The sequence below is a fragment of the Oncorhynchus nerka genome, linkage group LG28, assembly GCF_034236695.1.
Source record: "Oncorhynchus nerka isolate Pitt River linkage group LG28, Oner_Uvic_2.0, whole genome shotgun sequence".
Classification (NCBI taxonomy): Eukaryota; Metazoa; Chordata; class Actinopteri; order Salmoniformes; family Salmonidae; genus Oncorhynchus; species Oncorhynchus nerka.
Genome location: NC_088423.1, coordinates 17,979,269 through 17,999,438, shown reverse-complemented (window position 1 = coordinate 17,999,438; position 20,170 = coordinate 17,979,269). Strand labels below are relative to the sequence as shown.

The window sequence follows — 20,170 nt, the reverse complement described above, 5'->3', positions numbered from 1 at the left end:
AAAAAGTCAAGGGGTATGAATACTTTCCGAATGCAATACCACAAACCCCAAAGGTATCTTATTGCGATTATAAACCAGTTACCAATGTAATTAGGGCAGTAAAAATAAATTTGCCATATCCGTGGTATACAATGATTATACCATCACATTCAGCCAATCAGCATTCAGGGCTTGAACAACCCAGTTTATAATAAAGTATAAATAGCCAATAATCCCTTATGATACACCTTGTTTTTAGTAGTCCCTTGTCTCTGACCTATTATCAATTTTAAAAAATGCTGTGATATACAATTGGTATGCTGCGTCACGGGGCGGACTGGTACCAGAAACCGGCCCTGACATTTCAAACACAGGCCACCCATTAGGCAGATAATGACAATTATTCACAACATAAAAAAAGTGATAGGCCCACTGGACTAAAAACAGACCAGCCCATCTGTCTTATTACATTTATCTGTCACGTACTGTTTTCTGTGGGTTCTGTGACTCATTGGGCGTGTGACTGGCAGCTGTATTTCTCAACTTTGGACACAATCATGTGAAAAGAACACGTATAGAACTTACCTTGTAAAGGAGAGGTTTGGGCATATGGCAACTAAATGAAGCAAATAACCACATGTAAACGTTCCAAAACATTTATTTAGTTAACTGTTGCCTTATTTTAATACTACATTCTCAAGACAGCAATGTTTGCATTAAGTGCTTATATTAGTGTGGGCATGCAATACGTTTAAAGATCTTTTATTAGTGGGATTCTCTGAATACATCCTAGACAAGGAGGTTGAACTGCATTGGTAAGACTAACAAATAACACTAGTACTAGATAATAGTAGTTATTGGGTAGACTAGACATTGATTGAAGTTCTCTTCACTGGGTCTTAACTTTCACACTGGTTCTTGACCATCTGGATATCGCTCATCCAGGGGCGGCTCCACACCTCGAAGGTGCACTTGTAGGGCTGAGGAGACAGAAAGCAACATGAGTTGGCATAATAACACAACCTTTTAGCAAGCAGAACACTTGACAATGGACTTGTTCGACATTGCAGCCGACTGCCTGATATACAAATCAACTTGCATCATAAATAACTACTCATTATTTGTAGATCAGTCACAATTTACACACAATATATTAGTTGTTATGCTCTTGAACATGGCCAAAGGCTGCACACACAGCCTCAATTCATTAGGGCATGGACTGAATGAAGTGGATTTAACAAGTGACATCAGTTAGGGAACATAGCTTTCACCTGGTCAGTCTGTGAAGGAAAGAGCAGGTGTTCTTAATGTTTTGTATACTCAGTGTACAGCAATAACAACTGAACGGAGCAAATTTGAATTCGTTTATCAACGGTTGTCTAAACTCTTAGTTACCAATGTGCTATGACTGTTTGTAACATGTTGCAAACAATCTATGGACCAGTCATAAGCCAGACATATAGGAAGCTCTGATAACCGACTGGCACTGGTTGAGGACAAACCGATCTGGGAACAGGCTAGTCTAGGCCCTAGTGGTCCTTACCACAGCCATCTGCGGGTCTTTGTGCACGGAGCAGATCTTCTCAACACCTCCCTTCCTGCATGGGGTCCTGCCCATCTGCACTGTGAAGATGTACTTGATCCCAGATACCACCTATAGGCAAGAGGGTGGGTTACACAAACAATCTTTTTAAATCATGGCCATCATTTTATGGGATCATATCATTCACATATACAGAAATCACACCTGCTTTCAAAGTAATTTTGAAAGTTTTATTGATTGTACATGTCATGTTAGATTAGGCCAGGGTGGCATTCTGTTTCTGCTCTTTTGCCAAATCCTGTCAGAACTGTCATGCAAAACACAGTACATTAAAGCAAAAACAGATGGGCACTCAGACCATGTTGGGCTATGAGGTCAACTAACAGAGGTGATAAACAGCATTTTGGCCTAATTCTAGATTGGTCTTCTCCCTATCATGCACGAATGATAAACAATTGAAATGTAAAAAACAGAATCCAATTCCCTTCCGCATTCTATGCTGTGTTCTCAAATTAGCGCAGATGCCCGCCTGGTTTAGAAATGAATAGTCCTCTGCATAATGGCAAATGTGCATTGATCCAGAGGGGTTGGGAAATTGGCATATAAACACAGAATCATTGAGCTTTCAATGTGGTGGTACTCTTGTGTTAATCTGATGAACTTCCTGACAATAAGACCCATTCCCATTTTCAGTCATTTAGCAGGTGCTCTTATCCAGAGCGATTTAGTTAAATTACTAAACCCATTTCACTTGAGGAATGAAACATGAGCAAACACAATAAGCATGGATTGGCACCTGAGGTCTTTTGGGCGTCTATGTTTGGTTAAGATTTGGTCCTGCCTTGACTTGTCCCAATCATAGGCGTCTATGTTTCACAGCACAGTACAGAAGAGCGCAGCACAGCACAGTAGAGAAAATGAGGTATAGTTGAGTACAGTTGAATGTACCATATTGTACTCTACGGAATTAAACTATATTGTACTGTACTCTGAATAGTACTGTGCCATAATACTGTTCAAACTTGTGAAACAGCCTTGACGTCTATGATTCTTTCAGATTTGGTCTGGGCCGGACTAACCAAATTGGTACTTGTCTGTTGGCGACATTTATTAGAATAATACCCAGCATGCCTTGTTCGTTTTTTTATATATATATTTTGAATAACTTTTAGGTCGTTCAGCTTATCCAGAACGACTTACAGTCAGTGCATTCAACTAATGTAGATATACAAAAATATATCAGTCATAACAAGAAACATTTCTATAACCGTTACAATTAATGTTATTGTAGTTGGTTTCTTTTTTTCAACGTCGCTGACATCTTTAAAGCTAATTTAAAAAGCTTACATAAATGCATGTGACAGATTGGCATATTTATTATAATAAATTCCACCCATACTGCAAACATCCACAAAAGACGCATTTTGAACATACATAAGTGAGAAAATACGTATTTTCTACGTCATTTTGCTCACTGGGTAGACTACACAAACTAACAAAATTATCTTGTCGTGAACTAATACATGGAAAAGGATCTGACCTGTTTCTGTGCATTGACAACCTTGGCCACCTGCCTGACAAACATGTCGTTTGTTTTCTTGTTGTGTTCGACCACCGCGAACTGCAGGGCGTCTCTCGTTCCTTGGTCGTTCATATTTGCGTCCATGGGGCCTCCGATCAAACCGGCGTTCGCCACCGTAAAGGCCACCGCGAGCAAAGGAACGACGATCTTCCATTCCATGATCATTTTCCCGTTTGATATCTTTTTTTTAATCGTCACTCCAATCGTATTAAACAAACAAATCCTTGTCTCAGACCGCTGTTATATAAACACGGTGACGTCACTGCCTGCTTACTGAGAGTGGGGCTTGATCTTGATTCCACCAATCACTTCAACCCAAAAGCTAAAGAGGAGGACCCAAAAGTTTACAAGTATTAAGTGCGTTTGTTTTGCAGAATGGATGTTTATAAAATGTTTTAAACCAGGCATGTCAGTTACAGTTTCTCAGTCCCTTTGGTGCATTTTTCACATCATCTCTAACATGTGCAAAATAATAAGTGCATTTCTCAGAACAATTTGTACAAACTGCAATATACAATAGATATGTTTCTAAAGCTAGTCAGTCACTAAAAAGCCTTAGTACATCTCTCAAAAGTAAATATTAATGCCAATGATCATGTCAGTGTCATCAGAATGATAAGTCATTGAGTCATTGTTCACGAACAAGGTCGTCAAAATGTTTAGGCATGTTGTCAATGTAACTGTGTACTTTGACAGTATTACCTGATGTAAACTTAGGCTACAGTTTGGATGACAGTTACTGTATTGAAAATGCACAAGGCTGCACTTCTATGGCATATATCGATTTCAACAGTACTATTTACATATTACTGTATGTGGGTTATTGATTGAAAGAGACTGGACGGAACCCAAGGGGCACAAAGGGAAAAAAACTAAATTAGAAAGAAACACAGGAAACCACCCCTAAGGCACAACTTTGCCCGCAGCACTGTTGTGCTGTCTCTACACATCCAGACGTTCCTGTCTGTTGGCCCACATATTCTCATCCACATCACACCGGATATTTTCCCTTCCAATGCAACGTGGAAAGAATCTTTTGGAATGCCTTATCCATCCTCTGCAGGCGTCTACTGTGATGTCCTCACATGCTGCATCCATTGCAGCCAGCAGGGTCATCTGTGTGTGTGGCTGACGATCGTACACCTTCCACCTCCATGCTGAAAATAACTCCTCAATTAGGTTAAGGAATGGTGAATAAGGTGGGAGGAATTCTATGAGCATCTTCGGGTGGGTCACAAACCATTGCCTTATGATGTTTGATCAAGGGAAACTCACATTATCACAAATGACCACATACTTTGGCAAATCCTCTCTAAACAGACCCCTCTCATCATCAGGGATGAGAGCCCTGTAGAGAGTCTCTAAAAAGTTGAGTAGATGCTGGGTGTTGTATGGCCCTATAAGGGGGATATGGGTTAGGACACCATGCTCTGAAATAGCAGCATACATGGTGATATTTCCTCCCCGTTGGACTGGCAAATTCACAGTAGCTCTGTGACCGATGATATTCCGACCCCGCATTCTGCATTTGGTCAGGTTGAAGCCAGCCTCATCCATGTATACAAAGTTGTGAGAGGGTTCACTTGATTCCAACTCCATTATACGCTATATCCCAGAACACACAGTTGAATTTGTTTTGGTAAGGAAGAGTGACATAAAATGTACATATATTGCATGTTCCTTCCACAGCAATGGAAATGTGTGCAGTTTATGCTTACTGTACTATGTATCACTATAAAATGTTGCTGTAAAGTAGTTACATAGATATATGTTTTACCTGTACATACTGGTACTGTAGCTCCTTAACTCTGTCCTCATTCCTTTGGAATGGTACACGGTACAGCTGTTTCATACTCATCTGGTTTCTATGCAGCACCCTGTCGATGGTTGAGATGCTAACCGTATGGATGTTTTCAAAGACATCGTTGTCTTCTATAATGGTCCTTTGTATTTCCCTGAGTCTCATGGCATTGTTGACTCGGACCATGGTGCAAATAGCCTGCTCCTGTTGAGGTGTGAAAAGGCGTCCTCTGCCACTGGTTTGAGGTAGTCTTGCAGTCCTATGTGGGGAAAATGCAGGGATGCATCACACTTTCACAGACAAAAACTATGCGAACACACATTTTACTGTAAAACATACAGGTGGGTGCATGTAAGGTGCAGTATGTATCTGTATAGAGTATATTTCTGTATGCTGTGAAATACAAGTGGACTACTGTAATATGAAGCATTGTAGGAAGTATACAGTATACTGCTTATATACAGTAACAGTGCAGTGTACATTGGTGGACATACCTGTTCTCTCTTCGAAATGTTTGAACTATTGAGGACACGGTTGATCTCTCAATATTCGGCTGCACCCTTCGACCCGCCTCAGCCATTGTAAGGCCATGATTGACAACATGGTCTACAATAGTGGCCCTCATGTCATCAGATATGCGCCTATGTCCTCTTCTGCCTCTTCCTCTGTTTTGCCTTCCACCACGCATCCTTGCTCCTCTTCTTCCTCCTCTTGGCTGTTGACCCTGTTCGTTTCCTGGTCCATCCATTATTGGAAAATTGCAACTCTGTGTTGTGGTCTGTCTATATATGCTTGCCAATTGATTCTTCATGAGATGCAACTTTGAGCAATTTAGACAACTGGTTGATTGTTGGTTGAACTAACACTTTACATTCCTTCATGAGTGAGGGTCAATTTCACCTGCACGATTCATCAATTCACGTTTTTGTACAAAAGGTCTAATAGAAATGTGTAAAACTATGCTTGACAGTTTATGACAAATAGTTCAACAATTTTGCATGTAATGGCTTATGCAAGGAACTAATGCCTAGATGTTTTGAGGGGTAAGACTATTCAACAGAGAACCATCTATTATATTTTGATCAACATGACATGAGCAATTGATAATGTGGAAAAAAGCTGACACTTGTACATTATCAATTGCAATTTGTTCAAAGGAATAAGAAATTGCTTTAATGATGTGCACAAGTGACTAGCTGATTTGGAATTTGTACAAGTAGTATCAAGAATTGCACTTTTGATCTAAGAAATGCACCAAAGCGACTGAGAAAAACTGTAAGAACAAATTCTTATTTGCAATTACCGCCTAGGAACAGTGGGTTAACTGCCTTGTTCTGAGGCAGAATGACAAATTTGTACCTTGTCAGCTCGGGATTCGATCTAGTAACCTTTCGGTTACTGTCTCAATACTCACCTGCCGACTGGTTTACCCAGTCTTGTTTGCCTGGTTGTACAGCTAAATACATCATTGAAAAACACTTATGAAATGCCTCCCTACCACTGAGGAAGTACAGTTCCCGCTCAGCCCAGTCAAAACTGTTCGCTGCTCTGGCCCCCCAATGGTGGAACAAACTCCCTCACGACGCCAGGACAGCGGAGTCAATCACCACCTTCCGGAGACACCTGAAACCCCACCTCTTTCAGGAATACCTAGGATAGGATAAAGTAATCCTTCTCACCCCCCCCTTAAAATATTTAGATGCACTATTGTAAAGTGGCTGTTCCACTGGATGTCTTAAGGTGAACGCACCAATTTGTAAGTCGCTCTGGATAAGAGCGTCTGCTAAATGACTTAAATATAAATATAAATGTCACGAGACCCTGCTCACCAATGGAATTGTAAAATTCAGATGCTATTACCCAGGCAGATGCTACAGAACTGTTTTGCTAGCACAGACAGGAATATGTTCCGTGATTCATTCAATGGCATTGAGGAGTATACCACCTCAGTCACCGGCTTCATCAATAAGTGCATTGACTACGTCGTCCACAGTGACCGTACATACATATCCCAACCAGAAGCCATGGATTACAGACAACATCCGCATCGAGCTAAAGGCTAGAGCTGCCGCTTTCAAAGAGCGGGACACTAATCCAGACGCTTATAAGAAATCCCGCTATGCCCTCAGACGAACCGTCAAACAAGCAAAGTGTCAATACAGGATTAAGATTGAATCCTACTACATCGGCTCTGACACTTGTCGGATATGGCAGGGCTTGAAAACTATTACGGACTACAAAGGAAAACCCAGCCGCGAGCATACCATACGAGAAAAATGCCTTTTACACTCGTTTCGAGGCAAGCAACACTGAAGCATGCACGAGAGCACCAGCTGTTCTGGTCGACTGTGTGATAATGGTCTCGGTAGTCAACGTGAGCAAGATCTTTAAACAGGTCAACATTCACAAAGCCGCGCGGCCAGACGGATTACCAGGACGTGTACTGAAAGCATGCGCGGACCAACTGACAAGTGTCTTCACAGACATTTTCTGTTATGATGAGCGAAGGGGGGGCACACACACCCAAGAGCGGACTCAGCAGAGGAAACCGGGATGAATGCACAAAATGTTTATTGAACACAGGAAATGGGGAGTGCAGAACCGGGGCAGCTCAGATGAGTTGCAATAACCAGGAGTGTAGAGTGAGGTTGGAGTTGACAGCGTGGAACAGGGGAAATGGTCCTGAGGGGAATCCAAGGTGATGGTGGTGAGTAATATCCAGAGCAAGGAGGTTGGTGGTGAGATGTAGAACAGGAGACAGGAGCCGGAGACAGATCAGTACTTTAAGGAGAGGACAAAAATGATGTAAGACAGGGAACAAGCACTGTAGAGCTACCAGGATCTTGAGCTAAGACAAAAGGATAGAATCATTACTGACTGATCAGAGATTACGATCTGGCTGCGTGGAAATGGCAGGAATGAGTTTATGTAGAGGTCTTGATTATGGGACGATATGCAGCTGGTAGGGATTTGCTCTGACTCCAGCACACCTGTCTCCAACCACACAGACAGACAGACAGACAGACAGACAGACAGACAGACAGACAGACAGACAGAAGGTTATGACAAAACCGGATGGACACCAGAGGGCGTAGTGGGAGCAGATGTGACATTTTCAACCTCTCCCTGACCGAGACTGTAATATCTACATGTTTCAAGCAGACTGCCATAGTCCCTGTGCCCAAGGAAGCGAAGGTAAGCTGCCTAAATTATTATTGCCCTGTAGCACTCATGTCTGTAGCCAGGAAGTGCTTTGAAAGGCTGGTCATGGCTCACATCAACAGCATCCTCCCGGATACCCTAGACCCACTCCAATTTGCATACCGCCCCAACAGATCCACAGAAGACGCAATCTCAATCACACTCCACACTGCCCTTTCCCACCTGGACAAAAGGAACACCTATGTGAGAATGCTGTTCATTGACACAACTGCGTAATGACACTCCCGCCAAAGGCAAAAGCAAATAGCTCACTCGTCACACAAATAATGTACAGCATACAATACCACTGGTTCCAAACAAAACCCAGCGAAAAACCATCATGAAGCTTCACACATGACACGTAACGAACAATTACAAACACAGACATAGGGGGGGGGACAAGGGAAAATATACACGTAGAGTGATGAGGGGATGTAAAATAGGTGTGCGGAAAAACAAGACAAAACAAATGGAAAATGAAAGGTGGAGCGGCGTTGACTAGAAGACCGGTGACGTCGACCGCTGAGCGCCGCCCGAACAAGGAGAGGAGCCGACTTCGGCGGGAGTCGTGACAGTTTCAAGTTCCTTGGTGTCCACATCACCAACAAACTATCATAGTCCAAACACACCAAGACAGTCGTGAAGAGGGCACAACAAAACATTTTCCCCCTCAGGAGACTGAAACGATTTGGCATGGGTCCCCAGATTCTAAAAAAAATTTCTACAGCTGCACCATCGAGAGCATCCTGATCAGTTGCATCACTGCCTGGTATGGCAACTACTCGGCATCTGACCTTAAGGATCTACAGAGGGTAGTGCATACGGCCCAGTACATCACTGGGGCTCCTGCCATCCAGGACCTATATAATAGGTGGTGTCAGAAGAAAGCCCAATCAATTTTCAGAGACTCCAGTCACCCAAGTTCTCTGCTACCGCACGGCAAGCGGTACCGGAGTGCTAAGTCTAGGACTAAAACCCCAAGCCAGAAGACTGCTGAACAATTAATCATTTGGCCACCGGACTATTTACATTGACCCCCCCCCCCCTCCCATCTATTTTGTACACTGCTGCTACTCGCTGTTTATTATCTATCCATAGTCACTTCACCTCTATCTACATGTACAAATTACCTCAACTAACCTATACCCCCGCACACTGATTCGGTACCGGTACCCCCTGCATATAGCCTTGTTACTGTTATTTTATTATGTTACTTTTGATTATTTTTTACTTTAGTTTATTTGGTAAATATTTTCTTAACTCCTCTTGAACTGCACTGTTGGTTAAGGGCTTGTAAGTAAGCATTTCACAGTAAGGTCTACACTTGTATTTGGCGCATGTGAAAAATAAAGTTTGATTTGATTTGACCTCGCCCTCTGGATGGTAGCGGGGTGAACAGACCGTGACTTGGATGTCTGAGTTCCTTAATGATCGTTTGGCCTTCCTGTGACACCGGGTTCTGTAGATGTCACGATGATGAGGGGAGACGGACCAAGGCGCAGCGGATGTTGAGTTCCACATCTTTGTTATAAAGTTAAACTTAGCAAAAACAAAACAATAAATCAATAAACTAACAACGAAACGTGACTACATGATGCACAAAACAAAATAATATCCCACAAACACAGATGGGAAAAATGCTACCTAAATGTGATCCCCAATTAGAGACAAAGATTGGGAATGCTTCTAATTGGGAATCATACAAATCACCAACATAGAAAATAAACTAGAACACCACATAGAAATAAATAAACTAGAATAACCCCTGTCACGCCCTGACCTACTACACCATAGAGATACAAGGGCTCTCTATGGTCAGGGCGTGACAGTAGATGTCCTGGAGGGCAGGCAGTGTGCCCCTGGTGATGTGTTGGTCAGACCGTACCACCTTCTAGAGAGCCCTGCGGTTGCGGACTGTGCAGTTGCCGTACCAGGCGGTGATACAATGCTCTCAATGATGCATCTGTAAAAGTTTGTACACTAGAAGGTATAATAGTAATAAATGCCCCACTTATATCTTTATTTTTTATTATCAATCAACATTTAATAGTTCAATGTGAATACAATAAGGAGATTCACGAAGAAGAATACGTTATTGTCCATTGTCATTTTCTGATTTTGGTAATTGATCTTCGTTTGACTTTTTAACCAAGACCCATTCAGTAAAGTCTTACTATTATTTCACTGTACTAGGAAGGCTACTAAGGGCTATGGTTCCTCTGGTGTCATGCTAACTCATTGTATCCGCTCTTCTTCTGTTGTGTCCCTCCCGGCAGACTTTAAAGCTCTGGATGCAGCGAGAGTCTTCCACAAGCTGATGGAGCGTCTGGGATTCTGAGAGTATTATCTGCAGGGAGGAGACTGGGGTTCACTCATCAATACCAACATTGCCCAGATGAAGCCACAGTAAAAACAGAGTCCCAATTCTCCACTCTTTTCTAGATGTGTGCACTTGCACACTCCCAATCATGGATTTTAAAGCATGTGATTGGTGTAAGCATTGGCTGGAGTGATTTGCCAGCATTGTTTAATCCATGAGAAAAAAGTGTTTTGGGTGAAAATCGGGACGCACCCTAAGAACAGAGAGACAGCTTGCCCCAATTGTCCTTCCCCTTGGACCTCTTCATCTTTGTTGATCTGTTAGGTGTGTTAGGTTCTTATTTTTCAGAATCAATAACTCACGGACACTAGAGAAGCTTAACCAAGTTTAATTCTTCCCAAAGGGTCGTTACAGCTGTTATTCAGACAAAGACATGTTCCTATCATCACAAGTATACATACTCCACTTTAGACACTCCTCCTTCTCTCCAATCCAGACATCTTATAGTTTGACAGGAAGAGGGTAACAGGATAATAAACCATTATTTCTTCCTTCAAGGGATCTGACCTGACCTCCTGACCTCAACCCCTCCTTCACCTAATCCACAGATGTCTTCTAGTATCACCTATTGCACTCCTGTGACTCCCCCCGCCCCCGTCCGCCCAGCACATTCCACAGCCACTCTGTCTTTCTACAGAGAACACCCAGGCCACCAAGCTAGACTCCGTTGGTGAGAATGTGATCATCACACACATTTTTACCTCACTGTCAAACACACAAACTGCCCATCTGAAATTCAAAGTAGTAATATGATGTATTGTATGATCATATATGTTTTTAACCTGTGATATCCTTTGTGGAAGCAATAGCACTTTTTAATGTCCAAGACACATTTCCTCTCAGAGACAACAAAATAAATACTAAATCCTAATCGAGGCGTTCTGAAGAAACCTACACTGGATGGATTCGAGGTGGCTCTAGGCATGTAAATAAAAATAAATAAATACAATTTGTGGACAATGTCTCCCCTTGCAGGTTGAGGGGTGAATGACTCTCCAGTGGCTCTACAGACTGGAACAGTTTTCCACCTGGACTGACTTCAACAGCAGGGACTTGGGTAACACTATATTTGATTAGTCCATCTGTAGTTGCTCTACAGACTATCTACAGATTATCAGTAACATTTCAACTCTCTACTAAAACTAACTCTAACCTTAGTAAGCAGTTGCTTATCAAAAGGTACACTGAACAAAAATAGAAATGCAACATGTAAAGGGCTAGTCACATGTTTCATTACCTGAAATAAATGATCCCTGAAATGTTTCATACACACAAAAACCTTATTTCACTCAAATTGTGCACAAATTTGTTTACATCCCTGTTAGTGAGCATTTCTCCAAGATAATCAATCCACCTGACAGGTGTGGCATATGAAGAAGCTGATTAAACAGCGTGATCATTACATTTACATTTAAGTCATTTAGCAGACGCTCTTATCCAGAGCGACTTACAAATTGGTGCTTTCACCTTATGACATCCAGTGGAACAGCCACTTTACAATAGTGCATCTAGGTCTTTTAAGGGGGAGGGGGGAGAAGGATTACTTTATCCTATCCTAGGTATTCCTTAAAGAGGTGGGGTTTCAGGTGTCTCCGGAAGGTGGTGATTGACTCCGCTGTCCTGGCGTCGTGAGGGAGTTTGTTCCACCATTGGGGGCCAGAGCAGCGAACAGTTTTGACTGGGCTGAGCGGGAACTGTACTTCCTCAGTGGTAGGGAGGCGAGCAGGCCAGAGGTGGATGAACGCAGTGCCCTTGTTTGGGTGTAGGGCCTGATCAGAGCCTGGAGGTAGTGAGGTGCCGTTCCCCTCACAGCTCCGTAGGCAAGCACCATGGTCTTGTAGCGGATGCGAGCTTCAACTGGAAGCCAGTGGAGAGAGCGGAGGAGCGGGGTGACGTGAGAGAACTTGGGAAGGTTGAACACCAGACGGGCTGCGGCGTTCTGGATGAGTTGTAGGGGTTTAATGGCACAGGCAGGGAGCCCAGCCAACAGCGAGTTGCAGTAATCCAGACGGGAGATGACAAGTGCCTGGATTAGGACCTGCGCCGCTTCCTGTGTGAGGCAGGGTCGTACTCTGCGGATGTTGTAGAGCATGAACCTACAGGAACGGGCCACCGCCTTGATGTTATTTGAGAACGACAGGGTGTTGTCCAGGATCACGCCAAGGTTCTTAGCGCTCTGGGACGAGGACACAATGGAGTTGTCAACCGTGATGGCGAGATCATGGAACGGGCAGTCCTTCCCGGGAGGAAGAGCAGCTCCGTCTTGCCGAGGTTCAGCTTGAGGTGATGATCCGTCATCCACACTGATATGTCTGCCAGACATGCAGAGATGCGATTCGCCACCTGGTCGTCAGAAGGGGGAAAGGAGAAGATTAATTGTGTGTCGTCTGCATAGCAATGATAGGAGAGACCATGTGAGGTTATGACAGAGCCAAGTGACTTGGTGTATAGCGAGAATAGGAGAGGGCCTAGAACAGAGCCCTGGGGGACACCAGTGGTGAGAGCACGTGGTGAGGAGACGGATTCTCGCCACGCCACCTGGTAGGAGCGACCTGTCAGGTAGGACGCAATCCAAGCGTGGGCCGCGCCGGAGATGCCCAACTCGGAGAGGGTGGAGAGGAGGATCTGATGGTTCACAGTATCGAAGGCAGCCGATAGGTCTAGAAGGATGAGAGCAGAGGAGAGAGAGTTAGCTTTAGCAGTGCGGAGCGCCTCCGTGATACAGAGAAGAGCAGTCTCAGTTGAATGACTAGTCTTGAAACCTGACTGATTTGGATCAAGAAGGTCATTCTGAGAGAGATAGCGGGAGAGCTGGCCAAGGACGGCACGTTCAAGAGTTTTGGAGAGAAAAGAAAGAAGGGATACTGGTCTGTAGTTGTTGACATCGGAGGGATCGAGTGTAGGTTTTTTCAGAAGGGGTGCAACTCTCGCTCTCTTGAAGACGGGAGGGACGTAGCCAGCGGTCAGGGATGAGTTGATGAGCGAGGTGAGGTAAGGGAGAAGGTCACCGGAGATGGTCTGGAGAAGAGAGGAGGGGATAGGGTCAAGCGGGCAGGTTGTTGGGCGGCCGGCCGTCACAAGACGTGAGATGTCATCTGGAGAGAGAGGGGAGAAAGAGGTCAGAGCACAGGGTAGGGCAGTGTGAGCAGAACCAGCGGTGTCGTTTGACTTAGCAAACGAGGATCGGATGTCGTCGACCTTCTTTTCAAAATGGTTGACGAAGTCATCTGCAGAGAGGGAGGAGGGGGGAGGGGGAGGAGGATTCAAGAGGGAGGAGAAGGTGGCAAAGAGCTTCCTAGGGTTAGAGGCAGATGCTTGGAATTTAGAGTGGTAGAAAGTGGCTTTAGCAGCAGAGACAGAGGAGGAAAATGTAGAGAGGAGGGAGTGAAAGGATGCCAGGTCTGCAGGGAGGCGAGTTTTCCTCCATTTCCGCTCGGCTGCCCGGAGCCCTGTTCTGTGAGCTCGCAATGAGTCGTCGAGCCACGGAGCGGGAGGGGAGGACCGAGCCGGCCTGGAGGATAGGGGACATAGAGAGTCAAAGGATGCAGAAAGGGAGGAGAGGAGGGTTGAGGAGGCAGAATCAGGAGATAGGTTGGAGAAGGTTTGAGCAGAGGGAAGAGATGATAGGATGGAAGAGGAGAGAGTAGCGGGGGAGAGAGAGCGAAGGTTGGGACGGCGCGATACCATCCGAGTAGGGGCAGTGTGGGAAGTGTTGGATGAGAGCGAGAGGGAAAAGGATACAAGGTAGTGGTCGGAGACTTGGAGGGGAGTTGCAGTGAGGTTAGTGGAGGAACAGCATCTAGTAAAGATGAGGTCGAGCGTATTGCCTGCCTTGTGAGTAGGGGGAAGGTGAGAGGGTGAGGTCAAAAGAGGAGAGGAGTGGAAAGAAGGAGGCAGAGAGGAATGAGTCAAAGGTAGACGTGGGGAGGTTAAAGTCGCCCAGAACTGTGAGAGGTGAGCCGTCCTCAGGAAAGGAGCTTATCAAGGCATCAAGCTCATTGATGAACTCTCCGAGGAACCTGGAGGGCGATAAATGATAAGGATGTTAAGCTTGAAAGGGCTGGTAACTGTGACAGCATGGAATTCAAAGGAGGCGATAGACAGATGGGTAAGGGGAGAAAGAGAGAATGACCACTTGGGAGAGATGAGGATCCCGGTGCCACCACCCCGCTGACCAGAAGCTCTCGGGGTGTGCGAGAGCACGTGGGCGGACGAAGAGAGAGCAGTAGGAGTAGCGGTGTTGTCTGTGGTGATCCATGTTTCCGTCAGAGCCAAGAAGTCGAGGGACTGGAGGGAGACATAGGCTGAGATGAACTCTGCCTTGTTGGCCGCAGATCGGCAGTTCCAGAGGCTACCGGAGACCTGGAACTCCACGTGGTCGTGCGCGCTGGGACCACCAGATTAGGTGGCTGCGGCCATGCGGTGTGGAGCGTTTGTATGGTCTGTGCAGAGAGGAGAGAACAGGGATAGACAGACACATAGTTGACAGGCTAGAGAAGAGGCTACGCTAATGCAGAGGAGATTGGAATGACAAGTGGACTACACGTCTCGAATGTTCAGAAAGTTAAGCTTACGTAGCAAGAATCTAATTGACTAAAATGATTAAAATGATAGAGTACTGCTGGGGTAGGCTAGCTGCGTTGTTGACACTACCCTAATCAAGTCGTACCGTTGAGTGTGAAGTTTCTACAATGCTGCTTATCGGGAGCTAGCTGGCTAGCTAGCAGTGTTGGTTACGTTACGTTGCGTAGGAGAACGACAATAGCTGGCTAGCTAACCTAGAAAATCGCTCTAGACTACACAATTATCTTTGAAACAAAGACGGCTATGTAGCTAGCTACGATCAAACAAATCACACCGTTGGGACTGTAATGAAATGAAGTGAAGAAGTGAAAAAGTGATACTACCTGTGGAGCGACGCGGAATGCGACCGGAATGCGAAAGTTCTATTCAGTAGACCAGTAGATCATTACACAGGTGCACCTTGTTTTGGGGACAATAAAAAGCCACTATAAAAATATTCAGCTTTGTCACACAACACAATGCCACAGATGTCTCATGTTTTGAATGAGTGTGCAATTGGCATGGTGACTGCAGGAATGTCCACCAGAGCTGTTGCCAGTGAATTTAATGTTAATTTCTGTACCATAAGTCGCCTCCAATGTTGTTTTAGAGAATCTGGCAGTACATCCAACCGGGCCTCACAACCGCAGACCACCTGTGTGGCGTTGTGTGGGCGAGCGGTTCGCTAATGTCAAAGTTGTGAACAGAGTGCCCCATGGTGGCTGTGGGGTTATGGTATGGGCAGGCATAAGCTACAGACAACGAACACAATTGCATTTTATAGATGGGAAATTTAAATGCACAGAGATACTGTGACTGAGGCCCATTGTCATGCCATTCATCACCTCATGTTTCAGCATGATAATGTACAGACCCATGTCGCAAGGAAGGACCTGTAGACAGTTCCTGGAAGCAAAACATGTCCCAGTTCTTCCATGGCCTGCATACCCACCAGACGTCACCCTTTGAGCTTGTTTGGGATGTTCTGGATCGACTTATCTGACAGCGTGTTCCAGTTCCCCACAACATACTACTTCGCACACCCATTGAAGAGTGGTTCAACATGCCACAGGCCACAATCAACAGCCTGATCAACTCTATGTGAAGGAGATGTGCATGAGACAAATGTTGGTCACACCAGATACTGACTGGTTTTCTGATCCACACCCTTATTTGTTTTTTTTTAAAGGTATGTGACCTGTATTCCCAGACATGTGAAATCCATAGATAAGGGCCTAATGAATTTATTACAATTGACTGATTTCCTTATATGAATTATAACTCAGTCAAATCTTTGAAATTGTTGCATGTTGAGATTATTTTTGTTCAGTATAGTTTGTTGATAGAACATATAGTTGAAGTCAGAAGTTTACATACACCTTAGCCAAATACATTTAAACTCAGTTTTTCACAATTCCTGACATTTAATCCTAGTAAAAATTCACTGTTAGGATCACCACTTTATTTTCAGAATGTGAAATAATAGTAGAGAGAATGATTTATTTCAGCTTTAATTTTTTTCACATTCCCAGTGGGTCAGAAGTTTACATACACCCAATTAGTATTTGGTAGCATTGCCTTTAAAAATGGTTTAACCTAGGTCAAACGTTTTGGGTAGCCTCACACGAGCTTCCCACAATAGGTTGGGTGAATTTCGGCCCAGTCCTCCTGATATAGCTGGTGTAACTGAGTCAGGTTTGTAGGCCTCCTTGCTCGCACACGTTTTTTCAGTTCTGCCAACAAATTCTCTATAGGATTGAGGTCAGGGCTTCGTGATGGTCACTCCAATACCTTGACTTTGTTGTCCTTAAGCCATTTTGCCACAACTTTGGAAGTATACTTGGGGTCATTGTCCATTTGAAAGACCCATTTGCAACCAAGCTTTAACTTCCTGACTGATGTCTTGAAATGTTGCTTCAATATATCCACATAATTTTCCTCCCTCATGATGCCATATATTTTGTGAAGTGCACCAGTCCCTCCTGCAGCAAAGCACCCCCACAACATGATGCTGCAACCCCTGTGCTTCACAGTTGGGATGGTGTTCTTCGGCTTGCAAGGAGACAGAACGTGACTACTTCCTGAACGATATGACGGCTCCGTGGTGTTTATACTTGCGTACTATTGTTTGTACAGATGAACGTGGTACCTTCAGGCGTTTGGAAATTGCTCCCAAGGATGAACCAGACTGTGAAGGTCTACAATTTTTGGCTGATTTCGTTTGATTTTCCCATGATGTCAAGCAAAGAGGCACTGAGTTTGAAGGTAGGCCTTGAAATACACCCACAGGTACACCTACTTGACTCAAATGATGTCAATTAGCAGAAACTTCTAAAGCCATGACATCATTTTCTGGAATTTTCCAAGCTGTTTAAAGTCAGTCAACTTAGTGAATGTAAACTTCTGACCCACTGGAATTGTGACAAGTGAATTCTAAGTGAAATAATATGTTTGTAAACAATTGTTGGAAAAATGACTTGCATGAAGTAGATGTCCTAACCGACTTGCCAAAAATAGTTTGTTAACAAGACATTTTTGGAGTGGTTGAAAATCAAGTTTTAATGACTCAAACCTAAGTGTATGTAAACTTCCGACTTCAACTGTATACAGATGGCCTATCCAAATAGTGTGACCGGGACTTGGAAGACGGGGGGGGGGGCTACAGGCGAAATCCACCCCCTTTTGATGGCCAGTTCTACCAGCTGCTGGTTATATTTGCATCCCAAATGGCACCCTAATCCTTTCTAGTGCACTACATTTGACCCAGATCAAAAGTAGATCACTATATAGACAATGGAGTAGGATTTCAGATGCAGACACAGCATTCTTCCTGTTGTCAGAGCTGCTGATTGGTCCTTTCTTTTTCCTGTCTTTATGAAGTTCACCCTGGACTACCTGCTGACCAACACCATGATCTACTGGACCACCGGCTCCATCATGAGGTTCTACAAAGAGACCTTCAAGACCAACATCGAGAACAGACTGGATAACGAGTGAGTGTTTGTGTTGCGGCACAGTGCTCCACAATGACATGAGGCTGTTGGCTTTCTCTCTGCTGGCCTGTCATTTAATACCTGTTTAATGGAAACAGTAATGCCACTTAATATGCCATAAGTAACTTACTGTACATTTGTAGTTGTATGTGATCCTTGCAGGACTTGAACCCATGACCAACTGAATTACAGAGCTCTAATCATGCTTGCTTTGTTAAGATAGCAGGCTCCCAATAATGAGGGTCTCTAAGTAGTTGTTTGACCTACTTTAGTTGAATGGACTGATTCTAATTCACCCTGGGAAAGAGCGCCTGCTAAATGAATGTCTGCTGTGAATCAAATGTAATTGTGTTGCAGCGTTTGTTCTCGGGAAGATGGTGTACAGTATGTGCCTACAGGCTTAGCGACGTTCCTTAATGAGATAATGCATGTGCCCCAGGTTCAGGAACATCTACTCCTACTTCCCCCAAGGAAGCCACTTCGCTGCCTTCAAAAAACATGGCTCTTGGCCGACGACCTGCTGCAGTTTGTTAGGAAGGTGAAGTTGTTTTGGGGCTGATGCAACAACAGCCCGTCCCAAATTTCTCCCTACCACAAACCCCTCGATGTTTGCAGTTCTGTAGATTCTGGATAGGTATAAGAAGTGCAGTGGTGAAGCTCACACCATATTTGCTGACACCTTAATGAAGATCTGCAGAAATGAAGGGTTAGGGCCAAGGAAGAGAGGTAGGAAGCATTTGGGACTGTCAGGGGAAGGACATGGGTTTGGTATGTATTGAACACAACCCAGGTGTGTACACTGCACTCTCCAGCCAAGTGCCAGGAAGAGAGCCAACAGAACTTCAGGGACTTAGTGTTCTCACAGAGGTGCACAACTAACTACTAATAGTCCAAGTTTCTCTAAAACCATTTTATACTGTTATCAAAGCTCAAAATCAAACTGTCTTATCAAGTCAATATTTGAAATACTCTGTCAAACAATGCTATTATAATTTAAGATCAATGTAATATGAATAAGGCTTAGTCATTTGATAATGTGCACTATCAGTCAAAACATAATTGACCAGCACTAACACATTCAGGTTACAAATGTCTGCCATATTGAACAAGAACTGTGGAAGCAACATAATCACAGATGCTTCAGCTCTTTCCTTCTCTTGTCCTTGTTGTAATAATGCACTACTGCTGTAATCATGACTATTCTGACAACCCTGTAATGTCTGGCTTGTTAAGTATTTTGTAGTGTCTAATATTGGTGGGGCTGGTTTCCCAGAATAACCCGGACACAGCTTAAGTCAAGTCCTGGGATGTATACTATAATTCAGCTTTTAGCTGCAGATGTGTACAATTCAAATTAATCGGAAATAATTTAGTGATCATGCTAAAACTGACATACACACGGTATATTTACAAAATATTGTTTCAGACCTCCATTTTTAAGCAATTGAAAACCATGACACGTCAATGTACAGTACAGGTACAGCCAGTGTTGCGTCTCAACCAGATGAAAAGGAGGCATACTGTCCATAACATTTTTTAGAAGGCTATATTATACACAGTAAAAACACCAACACTGCTTTCATTACAGCACATAGCCAAGCTAAAAGTAAATACACAGCTAAAAGACAACATAATTCATTAAAAATCATTCTGTACAGATCCCGAAAGTTTTTCATATGAATTGTAATAAAAACAGTCCCTGGACTAGGCTAAGGGTTACATATGCTGTGTTTACACAGGAAGCACAATTGACCATTTTTAAATTTCACATGAGATCTTTTTCAGAGCTGATCTGATTGGTCAAAAGACCAATTAGTGAAAACAAGATCCGAATTGGACTGCCTGTGTAAACGCAGCCAGAGAGACAGGGGTCCCTGAGAGAGAGAAAGGTATGGCAAATGTGTAAATCCGCTCAGTCAACACTTGGGCTGCGTTTACACAGGTCCATATTCACAGCTGATCTAGGATCATGTGCCCTAGGTCCATATAATGTTAGTCATTGTGATCCAAAAGGTCAAACTGAACCTAGATCAGCACTCCAACTCTGAGACACTTCATAAAGACGGGCCCAGTTTTGCCTTCAGATCAGTAAGAGTAGGATTATATAGACGGGGGGGACCTGATCCTA

General features: G+C 44.0%; 1 protein-coding gene across 1 annotated transcript; it reads right to left on the bottom strand.

The window, feature by feature from the left end:
- Positions 1–621: 621 nt before the first annotated feature.
- LOC115112651 (cystatin) lies at positions 622–3,362 on the bottom strand. Its single transcript, XM_029639679.2, has 3 exons — positions 3,063–3,362; positions 1,523–1,633; positions 622–959 (listed from the first exon to the last, which is right to left on the bottom strand). The coding sequence occupies exons 1-3, from the start codon at positions 3,267–3,269 to the stop codon at positions 879–881; spliced, it is 399 nt and encodes a 132-aa protein (XP_029495539.1). The 5' UTR covers positions 3,270–3,362; the 3' UTR covers positions 622–878.
- Between the last annotated feature and the right edge of the window lie 16,808 nt (positions 3,363–20,170).